General features: G+C 36.3%; 1 protein-coding gene across 2 annotated transcripts in view; it reads right to left on the reverse strand.

Annotated features, from left to right (window-relative positions):
* LOC111518177 (procathepsin L) overlaps nt 1-14240 on the reverse strand; it is a 48218-nt gene that overhangs the window by 20329 nt on the left and 13649 nt on the right. For both annotated transcript variants that reach the window (XM_074182020.1, XM_074182019.1), the window contains exons 2-4: nt 12693-13046; nt 7589-7939; nt 672-912 (exon numbers count right to left, since the gene is read on the reverse strand). In XM_074182020.1, the coding sequence (XP_074038121.1) occupies nt 672-912; nt 7589-7939; nt 12693-13040 (940 nt within the window). In that variant the 5' untranslated portion in view covers nt 13041-13046. The remainder of the gene's footprint in view (nt 1-671; nt 913-7588; nt 7940-12692; nt 13047-14240) is intronic.

Genomic DNA, 14240 nt, shown 5'->3' on the forward strand with positions numbered 1-14240 from the left:
TTTTTGAAAATGAATATTCCGAAATAAAATCTCAAAATATTCACTTTAGGTTCTGGTAAATTCCTACTGGAAAATAACTATTTCCCCAGTTAGTACAACGCTGGATATTGATGGAAGATACAGAAGTTAGTCTCGCAGATATTTTTCGTTCATCTAACAGCAGGACCATGCTGAAATATTCGAGTATATCACCTTAAGACCGGAATCGAGGTAGGTTTGAGATTTCAGAAGGACCATGCTGAAATTATTCAAGACCGAAACCTCGAACCTACCTCAAAACAGGTCTGTAGGTGATCTACTTCAATAATTTCTGCATGTTCCTGCTGCTGGATGAAAGAGAAACATCTGCGAGACGACCCTCTGTGAGGTATCTTGCATACATGTTTGTCAGTTATAATTCAATATCCAGCGTGATATTAGCCGGGGAACTAGTTGTTTTCCGGCAGACACTTACCAGAACCTTCGGTGTAGGAAGTTGGGAGAGATGACTATTTCGAGATTTCATTTCGAAATACTTATATCATAATTTACTTCATCAAAAATCAAAGAATTTTCAAAGTTGTACTATTATCACTTTCAGATATCACTGAAAATTATTGGGCAGCTGAAAAAAGGATTCAACGAAACTCAGTAACAGAAACGGAATAATGTGACAAATTTGTTTTACTAACCTGTACAAGTAGCAACCACAAATTCTCTTCTGAATCTACATTCACCGTCCTTCTCTTCGAAGGGGTACGATTGTTCCGAGTCTACACCTTTGTTGTCTCTGACATATTCGAAAGCTGGATTCATGAGGCCTCCACTGCAACCAGAATTTCCATAAGGCTCTGTACAATCGATTAGATTTTGGGCGCTAATGTTTACCAACATCCCCGTTTTTCGAAAAGTGTGACTTTCAAGTGCTCCAGCCTGCAAAAATATATCGTCACATATCAGTAGTATTCAATAAGGGCGAGTAGTTATTGAAATGGAATAAAACAAGCTGTGTGTGAGGTATTAACAGAATTATTTTTTTAATTTGAAAGGCGCATGTATGCCATTAAGTGTGGAATATGACATCATTCAAATGCCCGCCTCGGCTTCTCCGGCTGAATTTGAGCCACAGGAAAAAGTCTAGCGGGGTCAAATCGCATGACCTTGGTGGCCAATTCACATCACCCCTGCGAGAGATAACCTTACCCTCAAACCGTTCATGCAAAATGTCAATCGTGGCGTTTGCTGTGTGGCACGTAGCGCCGTCCTGCTGGAACCACATGTCTTCTAGGTCCATATGGTTCAATTTGGGCCATAAGAAATTAGTTATCATCGTTCTGTAGCGCTCGCTGTTGACGGTGACCGCCTCACTACCGTCGTTTTCAAAAAAGTACGGACTAATTACGCCGCCGGCCCAAAATCCACACCAAACGGTAACTTTTTGAGGATGCATTATCACCTGGTGAACCTCGCGTGGGTTGGTGTCGGCCCATATACGACAATTTTGCTTGTTAACACAGCCATTCATCCAAAAATGCGCCTCGTCACTAAAGATAATTTTTCGGACAAAATTGGGGTCCTCTTCCAAACGATCCGAAGCCCAGTCAGCGAACAAACGGTGTTGTCTATGGTCATGAACTTTGAGCTCCTGAGTCAGTTGGATCTTGTACGGGTGTAGGCCCAAGTCCCGACGTGAAATTCGCCAAGTTGAAGTCTGCGAAAGGCCGAGTTGTGCACGGCGAGGAATAGACTGCCTCGGGTTCTGTTGTACACTTTCACGGACCGATCTTGCGTTCCTTGAACGTACGGGTGTTGGCTGATTGTTTACTGAACCGGTCGTCTCAAATTTGGTCACCAAACGTTGAAGAGTCGATTGTGAAGGGCCACCACATCTACCGTAAAATGGGCGCAATGCGCGCAACGTTTGCGTTAACGAACACTCATTTTGATAATAAAGTTTTATCATTTGAACGTGCTGTTCAATCGTGTAACTTTCCAAGATGATTTGGCATAAACAACTGAATAATAAACAAAAGATTTGACAGAGGTCACCAAAACAAAATGGCCGCCACGGGGCGCCAAAATCTACCCACCCCAATTGAACAACCCCTTAGTTGAAAATATCCTGTACATTAGGGAAGAAAATGCACAGAACTATAATACTATAATTCCAAAATAGTAGTCAATGAATTCTTAGAAATGGCTGACGTTTTTGCCTTAGTCTGTCTCTTTCAGCAGTGTACGGAAATTATACTAAAGAGATGAGTAAAAATTTTGATAAAATATATACAAGCTGTTTCAAATTCAATCCTCACCATTGGGATATCGGAAACTATGAGAAATTTCGGAAAATGGTTTTTATTTTTTCCGGCTTAATTTTTCAATGGATTCGAAAATAAATTGCACTTCTACATTGCCACTTTCTCCCTGCTACATAATGGTGTTTTTAGATTTGCTATCTGACGTTTCGTCTTCCGGCCACCATCATCAAATTAATTTTTCTAACGGGCGCTGCATTGTATTTTTTCTGTTATGGATCGAATCACATTTTACCTTTTCAATGATGTATCTATCATTAGTAATCATTCTTTTTCGAAAAATTGGAGATATCGAAAAAAATTCATTCTTATCATAATAGGTTTTAACTTTAATGTTTCTAAATTTGACTTTCAATTTGTTACACTCAGTGGCATTATTGTTATTTTTGGCGAAAAATGGCTTTTACGAATGAAAAAAAAGAGATATGATACAAATTCATTAAAAATACGATAGAAACAGTGTTAGGACATCGGAAATGTATTTAAACTTGTATCCCAAAAAAAGACAACCACATCGAACTATGTTCAAGTTATTAGATCAAAATCTCACCGAGTTTGGTTCGTTTGAAAAGCCAATGAAAGAATACGGAGAAAGAATGAACAATCAAAATTTGATAAATGAGGTATGTATGAGGTAAATTAGACATTGTGTCCTTTTCAATGAAAATAGATATTTGAACAAATAACAATAATTAACTAAAATGTAAAGACAAAAGTGAATCACAGGAAATGCTCAAAATGCTGGCTTTGTTCATGATAAAACAACTGTGCCGTTCCTCGCATATTATTTACTGCACGATAAATTTCCTTTCTCCTCAATTTTCCGAACCCTCTAACAATGCTGTGTTGAATGTCTTCAATATTTTGATTGTCCCTCTGACCATAAACTTTATTTTTCAGTGTACCCCATAAGAATATATCCATAACACTTAAGTCTAAAGACCTTGTTGGCCACCTCACCCGCCCATTATTTTCTATCAATTTATCACCAAACCTTTCAGTCAGGTAATTAGATACTCGTCTGGTAGTGTGCGGTGGAGCACCATCATGTTGAAACCAGATGTTGTTATAGTTAGCCAAAGGTAGATCATCTAAATAGCCTTCGAAAATCAACATTGAAAACTGGTGATAGGTTTCTCCATACAGAATTCCTTCAAATGAATGACGACCCAAAATTTTATCTTTGTAAATTCCTGCCCACATGTTAATACTAAATCGCACTTGAGGCCGAATTTCTCGGAACTGCATAGGGTTGTTTATGCTCCAAATGCGTTCGTTATTTCGGTTGAATATCCCACAATTCGTAAAAGTGCTCTAGGAAAATAGGAAAATCAGTCATATGCATTACCAAACCTTTCAGTCACGTAATTAGATACTCGTCTGGTAGTGTGCGGTGGAGCACCATCATGTTGAAACCAGATATTGTTATAGTTAGCCAAAGATAGGTCATCCAAATAGTCTTCGAAAATCGACATTTAAAACTGGTAATATGTTTCTCCATTCAGAATTCCCTCAAATGTATGACGACCCAAAATTTTATCTTTGTAAATTCCTGCCCACATGTTAATACTAAATCGCACTTGAGGCCGAATTTCTCGGAACTGCATGGGGTTGTTTATGCTCCAAATGTGTTCGTTATTTCAGTTGAATATCCCACAATTCGTAAAAGTGCTCTAGGAAAACAGGAAAATCAGTCATATGCATTACCAAACCTTTCAGTCACGTAATTAGATACTCGTCTGGTAGTGTGCGGTGGAGCACCATCATGTTGAAACCAGATATTGTTATAGTTAGCCAAAGATCCAAATAGTCTTCGAAAATCGACATTTAAAACTGGTGATAGGTTTCTCCATTCAGAATTCCCTCAAATGAATGACGACCCAAAATTGTATCTTTGTAAATTCCTGCCCACATATTAATACTAAATCGCACTTGAGGTCGAATTTCTCGGAACTGCATGGGGTTGTTTATGCTCCAAATGTGTTCGTTATTTCGGTTGAATATCTCACAATTCGTAAAAGATCTCTAGGAAAACAGGAAAATCAGGTCTTCTTATTAGCCAATTACAAAATTCTAATCGCCTTTCGGGATCACCTGAGTGCAATTTTTGAGATATGTGTATTTTAAACCGCTTTTTGAGATTCCTCCAATCACTTGTATGACAAATATTCATTTCGGAGAAAATTTGACGTGTAGATTTCCCCGTCCTGGTCCATTCTGTCTCCGTATTTTTCCTCGGCTTTTCAAATGCATCAAACTCAGTGAGATTTTTATTCAATAAATTGAACATAGTTTGATGTGGTTGTCGTTTTTTGGGATACAAGTTTAAATACATTTCCGATGTCCTAACTGCTTCTATCGTATTTATAATAAATTAGTATCATAAATCTTTTTTCTTCATTCGTAAAAGCCATTTTTCGCCAAAAATTCAATGACTTGTACAATAAGTAAATGTCATTAAATGTAACAAATTTAGAAACATCAAAGTCAAAGCCTATTATGATAAGAATCATTTTTTTAATAACTCCAATTTTTCGAAATAGAATGATAACTTATGATACATTATTGAAAATGTGAAATCTGGTTCTATTTAAAACAGGAAGAATCCAATGTAGCGCCCATAAGAAAAAATAGAGTTGATAATGGTGGCCGGAAGACGAAACGTCGGATAGCAATTCTGAAATCACCATTATGTAGCAGGGAAAAAGTGGTGGAGTGGAAGTGCCATTTATTTTCGAATCCTTCGAAAAATAAAGCCGGAAAAAAACCATTTTCCGAAATTTCTCTTTTTCCGAAAATCTCCGGATGTACTCCGAATTTCAGAACTTTCTCAGCGGCATATTCCTCAGTCAGGTAAATGCGCAACTTTGCCTTTAACCGTCTTCGTGTTCATAGTTTCCGTGATCCCAATGGTGAGGATCGAATTCGAAACACCCTGTAGAATGACAAACTTGACATCAATGTTTTCGTTTTTATGCAATAATATTTCTGACAATTCAGTGCCTAATATCATGGAATTGTAATATAAACGTTTCAGTTGTGCTGCTGCTACGTTGAAACCCAAAATCTTTACATTCAGTTACTTTTACAGGTTCTTAGATGAGGGTGCATATTTTCTATAGACAAAATTATCGAATTTGAAGGTTGTGTATAAAGTTCGAGTACCTTAAACTCAAAAGGTATCTTGCTTGCAATGAGAGCTGCAGAGCAATAGAGAGCGATTTCTCTTTCGGCGGTCGAAGTCAAAACTTCGCAACAGAGTTTTTATAGACTCCAGTATTAAGGTTTTCATATGGTAGAAAGTATTTGCAGGAATTAATCCTTTGAAATAGAGCGGTATTTGTTTCTAACAGGAATTTGCCAATCTCAATTATTTGGTATAGTAAGAGATATCATCTGTCTAAATTATCAAAAACACTAATGGTAATTGCTTATCATATAAGAAACAAAGAAAAAGGCCTATGAATTCAAAAAGACAAAAAGTCATTTAGAACTGTGGAAATAAGAAATTCATTAAAGTTAGTACTCTCAAAAAAAGTTATTGATTAAAAGAATTGAATGTTTATAACCGTTTCACCAAGATGTGAAATAAATAACGATTTGTCACTGTAATCGAAACAGGTTTACAAGAATTACAAAACTAATGTCAAGTTCATATTGCAGTAAGATTATATTCGAAAGCGGTTGGTATTTACCAATATGAAAAATCATTTTTTTTAGGTTCAGAGTCCAATACAGAGAGAATAAAAATGGACTTTCCATTTTTCAATTACTGAATGAAAATATTACATTGTAATTTAGATAGTAATTAATTAAAAGAAAACATATTATGAATCTACATGGAATGATTGCCTTTCTAATTGAAATATTAGCGATAATAGATTCAAGTAGGTATCCCATTTTTATGGGATGAACTAGTTTTAGGTGATGGAATTGACCGATATATACTTTTTGAAAAAACTATAACGCATTGAAGTAACACATTTTGTGAGATTTTCACTGGACAATTCACAAAACCGCAACACATTCTTTGCCTCAGACGTTTTCATATCGACTGAACAATGGCTTCCTGAAGTGCTTGAGGAAGCTATTGTATAGCGAAACACGTGTTGTGATTTTGTGAACTGTCAAATGAAAATATCTTAATGAGGTATTACTTGAACTTGATTTGTTTTAGTTAGTTTATTTTTCGTCAACTCAGTGATTAGTTTGATTGGAATTCTGCGATTACTTCAGTGTGACATTATTTTCTTCACAAACTTATCAAAAAATTTTTCTTCGCCTACAAAGAAGGAAAAGACCGTTCCATGTACAGGCAAGGTCATTGCATCGGTTTTTTGGGATGCGCGTGGGATAATTTTCATCGATTATTAAAAAAAAAAGTAAAACTATGAATGGTGAGTATTATGCGAACTTATTGTAGCGTTTCAGTGGTCAAAGATTTTCCAACGATGAAAAAGTGATGTTTGCAGTTAATGGCTATTTTGAGGAGCAAGACAGTTTTTATCATAAAAACGGTTTCGAACTTGCTGAAAGTCGCTGGGAAAGTGTATAGAGCTGCAAGGGGATTATGTTGAAAAATAAATACAATTTTGGGACCACCCTTAGCTAAACTTCGCCTATTTTATGTACAGAAAGGAGATAAAGACGAGTTATTATTATTATTATTATTATTATTAAGTCACGATTAGAGAGCTGATATGTTGTGGTCGAATGAAATCCGAAGTGCCAATTAACGTCTCGTCTGCTACTGCGGTACAAGTTCCATTTGACTACAGAACCAATAAAAGGAAAATCATTAAACTGAAGAGTTTCAAATCACTTCAATTACGCCATCTCATCTTCATTGCTAAACTAAAGGAATTTTTCCATTAAATTTATCTAAACGGTATTCCACTTAATAATTCGACGTATCTTTCGATAGTAATCCTTCCTCTCATTGATTTTTGAAGCGTTTACTGAATTGAATAAATATTACTGAAAAAAAAATTCAGTAATATTTATAAAAGAATATTAACAGAAAGAATGTTAGATTGGAGAAATGGAAACAAATACAAGCGATAATTTGAGGCAAGCTCAACAAGAACCAAAAAATATTATATCACTGAATTAGTAAACCATATCTATTTTTGTTTATTTGTGAAGTAGTTATGAAATCCATTAGATATTATTGCATGACGAAATTTATCAAATTTAATGATGAAATACATTCATCATTTGTCCCATCTTAAAAGAAAACAAATCGAACAATATAAAGTTATAAAATTCACTAAATCAAAGAAAAGCCCACTTACCGCTGCAAAAGCCCAACATGCCGCACATTTTCCTTGATACTTGACATCAGTGACTGCTCCAACTTCTCTCCAGTCGACAGACTTGGGGAATATTACATTGGCGCTGGGTATGAAAGCAGTTGATTGTGGAATGCTGACTCTAGGAGTGCTGGTAGACCTATTGTACCCGTTGAAAGCTCTAGTGAACTCGTGAAGTAAAAGATCTGCAAAGGGATTAAGTCTCTGGACGTAACTTCTTCTGCCTTGAGAGTATTCATCATTCAGACGATCAATTTTTGCCCTGTTTTCGAAGAAAATTTCCCTTCGAAGGGCTTCTTCCTCCGCGGTCGGATAAACCTTATTGAATGTGGTCTAGAAAAAAAATGGATAACAATTTCTACGTTTTGAATGAGATTTTGAGTGAATGGTAGCACTGGAACCTATGATGTAGAATTATTCTAATACAAATACTATTACCATACACAAAAATCGAAACATTATTTTAGGCGCGAGCTTCAACAAATGCGTTAGCGTCGTCAGAGATGAACTATATATGTGTATGAAGAGATGAACTATACTGTATATGTGAACGATGAACAATGCAGGTTGCACTTCTGGTGTGTGTTTGTATTCGAAGGTTTCAAGTAATCATTTACATTCATTGATTAATGATAAAAAGAATAGAATAGGTGACGATTTAGTAAAATGAAATGAAGAGAATAGAGGTTAGGATATGACCAAACAATACAAAAAAAAACAAGATAAGAGATAACGGAACGGAATAGAAGGGAAAAGTTATGGAAGGGTATGTAATGGAATGGAATAGAATGGAATGGGATGGGATGGGATGGGATGGGATGGGATGGGATGGGATGGGATGGGATGGGAAGGGAAGGGAAGGGAAGGGACGGGACGGGACGGGACGGGACGGGACGGGACGGGACGGGACGGGACAAGACGGGACGGGACGGGACGGGACGGGACGGGACGGGACGGGACGGGACGGGACGGGACGGGACGGGACGGGACGGGACGGGACGGGACGGGACGGGACGGGACGGGACGGGACGGGACGGGACGGGACGGGACGGGACGGGACGGGACGGGACGGGACGGGACGGGACGGGACGGGACGGGACGGGACGGGACGGGACGGGACGGGACGGGACGGGACGGGACGGGACGGGACGGGACGGGACGGGACGGGACGGGACGGGACGGGACGGGACGGGATGGGATGGGATGGGATCGGATGGGATCGGATGGGATCGGATGGGATGGAATGGGATGGGATGGAATGTATTTGTGTAGAATAGTTCCTAAGAGTCGGTTTCCTGTAGGCTGTACCTAATTTCTTCAACGGGTTTTTCACTAACAAGTACATCAAATAAAAGTAACCCGTTGTTCTTTTCTATTTCTGTGGTTAACTAGATTTTCTCGTAAAGTAAGTTTAGGTATGCCACGAAACGGTCAAGTTGTTCATGTCCATGAGGCTAAATGATGGAAATATCGTTGAGTTTCATCGGGGCGTTTTTCAAAACCATGGTTTCGAAAAAGCCCTTGAATAATGGAGATGACAGGTGATGAAGTGGAACTCATTGGAGCACCTTCTTTCTGTCTGTAAAGTCTGTTGTTGAAGCTTAATTTTGTATTTTTCAAGCAGTGGTCTTAAAGTTTGATAACATGAGCTGGTACGTCCTCATTCATGACTATCTGGTCTAGTTCTTCATTTATAAACACGTTGGGATACAAAAATGTTATGTCTTATGTGATGTTTTTTTGAGACTGGTGAAATACTCCGAGTTCTGTCGTAGTGGCTGATTTATGCTGGCTGGGTATTTTTCAAGTGGCTGTAGTGGAGATCCAAGTGAAGATTTTGGAAGTGTCTTCTACTCGTGGATCTTTGGTAATCCATATAAATTGGGACATCGGTTGGACTTTTCTCTACGTATAGTTTGTTTTTGAATTTGGAGAGTGTTTGGGAAAACATAAGGCATTACATAAGCTTTCACAGCCGAAGAAAGCCGAAATAAATATCATTTGCATGTACCACATCGTTCTTCAGCCCTGTTTCAGGACTCTTCCACCTATTTAGCCGTCAAAGTGCACAGTTCATTCCTCATCAATTGGCTTCATTTATCTAAATATCAGTTTGAACGCCATTTGAAAATCAATTTTCTTCAACAGCCAGGATGAATTATAAAATACACCCGTTATTTATATACTATGTACTATTTTATAGGTTTTGATAATTGATGTATAGGAATCACACGTATAGGAATGTTAGGAATCACCCGTTGAAAGGTAAGACCTCATTAGTCCTTAGCTCGCAAAAGTTTCTCAACTTCTGAGAGTTGTCATTCGTATGGGGGCGACAGCTGATTAACGAAAAATCAGATTAACGGAAAAACAGATCACTATTTCATGTACATATTTTGTATTTCAATAAGAATGCTTTTGTAATACATTATTATTCAATTGTAAAACTTAGGTTGAGTCTAAGAATAGTCTTAACCTAAACTTCGACCTTTTATTATTATTATTATTATTAAGTCACGATTAGAGAGCTGATATGTTGTGGTCGAATGGAATCCGTAGTGCCAATTAACGTTTCGTCTGCAACTGCGGTACAAGTTCCATTTGACTACAGAACCAATAAAAGGAAAATCATTAAACTGAAGAGTTTCAAATCACTTCAATTACGCCATCTCTTCTTCATTGCTAAACTAAAAGAATTTTTCCATTAAATTTATCTAAACGGTATTCCACTCAATAATCCGACGTATCCTTCGATAGTAATCTTTCCATAAAAGTCGGCTACTTCATTGGCATAATCTTGACTGAACGTATCAACATAATCACTGTTGCGAGTTTTAATAGCGACAAACTTGTTTGACAAAATGCTGAGAAAAAACTGTTTTCTTCATGGAACCAGCAACATAAAGTATTTTCATGGTTGATAAATAAAGTTGGGAAGTTTTTAATTTACTATGGTATATTGATATTCAGAGCTTTGAACAATTACTTAGAGTCATTAGGTAGTTGATTTATTTGATATTTCATGTAAATATTCAATAATAACGGGAATGAATTTACTACTCATCAATAATAAAACCAATACCAAACTTTCTGCCATGAATATTTTCAAAATATGTAAAGATAGATATGATAATGAGGAGGGTGAAAATAGCTAAAGGAAGTGAAACAACAATCAATTAGTATTCTGAATCTAGTAATATGGATATAAAGGTAACTTTTATCAAAAGTCTCTCTGCAAAGGCCAACTATGGTATTTTGAATAATGGTAGAATTAAATGTATATTGCAACTCTATTTTTTAAAAGAGTGGAGGAATTGTTCCATCTTTCATGAGGATATTACAAGAAAACGAAGATTTACATATTTGATAATTTCGCATGCTATGTGCATAAGTTTGTGAATTAAAATATTCAGTCATTTCAAATCTGCCAAGTTATGTGAAATCTCATAAATAATTTTGAGTAAGTAGATGATACGATGATGAAATCTGAGCTAATGATCTAAGATTGATAACAGATTTTTGAAATAAGGCTTGAATTTTATCTTAGAATTTTTCAAGATGTAGTTTGTCACTTCTTTCCAAGTACAATCACTTCCAAGAGTATTGGCAACTGACTTCTCAATTCTCAACATGTGATCCGTTAACAAAGAAACTTTAAAAATCGAAGTCTGGTGACTAACAAGTTAAATATAATTGAGAATAATCTTTAAATGTTATATTCACAAGACTTGTTGCACTATGAATTATATGAAAAGAGGATTTTAAATATTACCTTGTTGCCCTCCGGAATCAACTTCTTTCAGGTACATGATATATCATGAACCTGAATATTTTCAATATTGTTGAGATAATATCAACAGTATTGCCGCATTACTGAACCAGAATAATTAGCATGGAAAAATATTAATTTACCTATTAATCAAAAATGTGTTTCTAATGAAAATAACAATAGTAATAATAATATGACATTAACGTACTTTAATGAACCTATTAATAACATCGTATTTTTCTGCAAAACAAGGATTCGTATGTGGCCTTGAGAATAATCATAATTTGGGAAAATTCATCAAAAACAATAAAAGCAAAACTTCAGTGATGGATAGATCGGAAAAATATGATTTGACTTGTGATACTTGTCCCAAATTTGTATTGGACAAACTGGAAGAACTTTGTCCAAAAGAATAAAAGAACTTAGAAGTAGTTTTGTGAATGAGAAGACTAATTCAACGTTTGTAAACCATCTTTTGACAAAGAGGCACGAGTTCAATCATTATTACTCAATCATAATTACTCAACTCAATCTTTTGGAATGTTTAGAAATCAATAGATTTTAGAATTGGGAACTATTGTTCAATGACCAAATAGATTTGAATAATTCCCAACTTCACTGAATTTGTTTCAAAATCATAAAATTGGCATACAGGGTAGATCTTGTTCAAAAAAATATCTAGTGTTTTGCAATTCCTCAAAATCCCCAAAAAGATTTTTTGACAGTCAATGTAAACCCACCTTGCTGCTGCAATTCGTGTTTTCTTCGATTCGTGGTAAAAGAAAAATTTGGATTGATGATGTAAGGATTAAAGATATTAAAGAAAAACTTGAACCATGTTCATTCTCGAATTGCCAGTAACAAAAATTGAATCACTTGAATTGAATGTAGCAGCGGAATGTAGCGAGGTTGCCAAATTCCTGGTTCGGCCCAATAAAAAATTAATAGTAATAGTAACACTATAACAAACAGTAAGTCTTAGGTCGTTTTATATTTATTTTATGACGAGATAAATGAGTGTGTCCAATAATGTTAGAAATTCATTCAGATTCAAATTACAATATTATGTAAGAGCACGATGTAGAAATTGTTAGTGAGTACTGTACACGCCTGAAGAAGCTATTGTATAGTGAAACATATGTCGCGGTTCTATAAACTGTTAAGTAAAAATCTCACAATAAGGTGTATTATTTGAATACGTTGTTATAAACAAAAAAAACATCATGAAACGGGTGTCTTATGATGGCTTGAGCGTATCCCAATAATACCTTTGTATAATAAAAGTAAAAAATTATTTTTAAAGTAATGATCACTTACTCTAAATGAATTCCATTCCTCTTGCATCTTTTGCTCATTAGAAGAGACGGGAATTTTAACAACAACTGCAGAAGGTATCGGAATATGTTGAGTGACAGGGACGCCTATGGTAGGAATATTTGGTGGCACTGTAAAAAGAGTTGCTGGAACTGGGTTCGCAATATGCACACCCACATGAGCAGCCGGAGTGTCACGTGAGCCTACTCCAAAAGATAAAGACCCCTTGATACGTTGGGGATTGGGTATGGAATATGATTTTGGCGACAGTTGTAGTTTGGGAAACACTCCTCCAAATTGCCCTTCCGCAAACAGGAACAGAGATGTGAAACAAATGAAGGTAAGCTTCATTTTTTCCTAAACAGAAAACCATAAATTAATGAAGAAAAAAATTCACTTTGATAAATGATTTTCAAACACACATCGACACCTGAACAGCTCTGGTGGTTCCGTTTTCCGAAAAATTGTAACCTTCAGATTCAAAAATCGTAAATTTCCTCTTAATAATTTCTCATACAATCTCTCATGTAATATTTTGCGCTCCAGAACCGATTTTCTTTTTGTCTGGATTTTTTTCTCAAATTCAAATAATTCGCGGAAACACTGATATCAAATTTGATGTTAGCTTTGCAAAAACACGGAAAACAGAAAATTCTGCGAGTGAAACAATATTTAGGTGTGCAGCAGACCAAAACAGTGTACTCTTATAACACAGATTCCAATCTTTCGATAATCTTTATTATCATCTTCAGGGATTCTACAATATGGACAAGGAAACAGATTAGATCTATAAAAAGAGATCAGTCAATAACACTCACAGTGTACGTGAGGTTAGGCGGCAGGATGATCTTGTGAACACAACATATATAGGTGTATGGACTAAAAATAACCTCAGCAAGTTCAAAACTAACAAATAATTTACATCATAAAATATATTTATTTTTTCTCAAAAAAGGAAAAACCACCTGTTGTTTCTTGAAGCGGACCATGTTAAAATATAAAATTTTGAGTTTAGACCCGGAAATCAATCAGGTAGCTGTAGCTGCCTCCTTGGTGATGTTAGGATATCCTAGAAATCCTAGGTCTCCTAATTGAAATCACAAATGTGCGGTAGGCTCCTGTTGGTGACTCCGTTCGTTTCTGCTGTGTTTTCCCGTTTTTGGCAATCCATCTCTGCACTTGGCTACACCGCGCTGATGAGGCCAATAGCCATAAACACGTGTCCGCGGTTTACAAATAATTTTTCTTGAGTGCCAATAATTCATTTTGTGGTGGAAAATAAATTTTTTTCAACTCCTTCAGATCCAAACTAAAATTTGTCGAAATGTATGAGCCTGAACCATCCAGCAGATATCGAAGGAATGAAAAACGTACTACCAGTTTTTTTATTTTCCATGGAGGCTGTGCTCTGGGTAGACACAACAATAATCCTGGCAGAGCAGATTCAAGCAGTAGGAATCAACCAGAAATATTTCTATTCGAAAATCAGCTTTAGAGCGAGTGTTAGAATTGAAAACTTGATTTAGAGTAGACCTGGAACAGTATTAATGT

This window comes from Leptinotarsa decemlineata, unplaced genomic scaffold (genome assembly GCF_025532065.1).
Source record: "Leptinotarsa decemlineata unplaced genomic scaffold, Ldec_3_MD MMD2_tig00026328_RagTag_RagTag, whole genome shotgun sequence".
Taxonomy (NCBI): domain Eukaryota; kingdom Metazoa; phylum Arthropoda; class Insecta; order Coleoptera; family Chrysomelidae; genus Leptinotarsa; species Leptinotarsa decemlineata.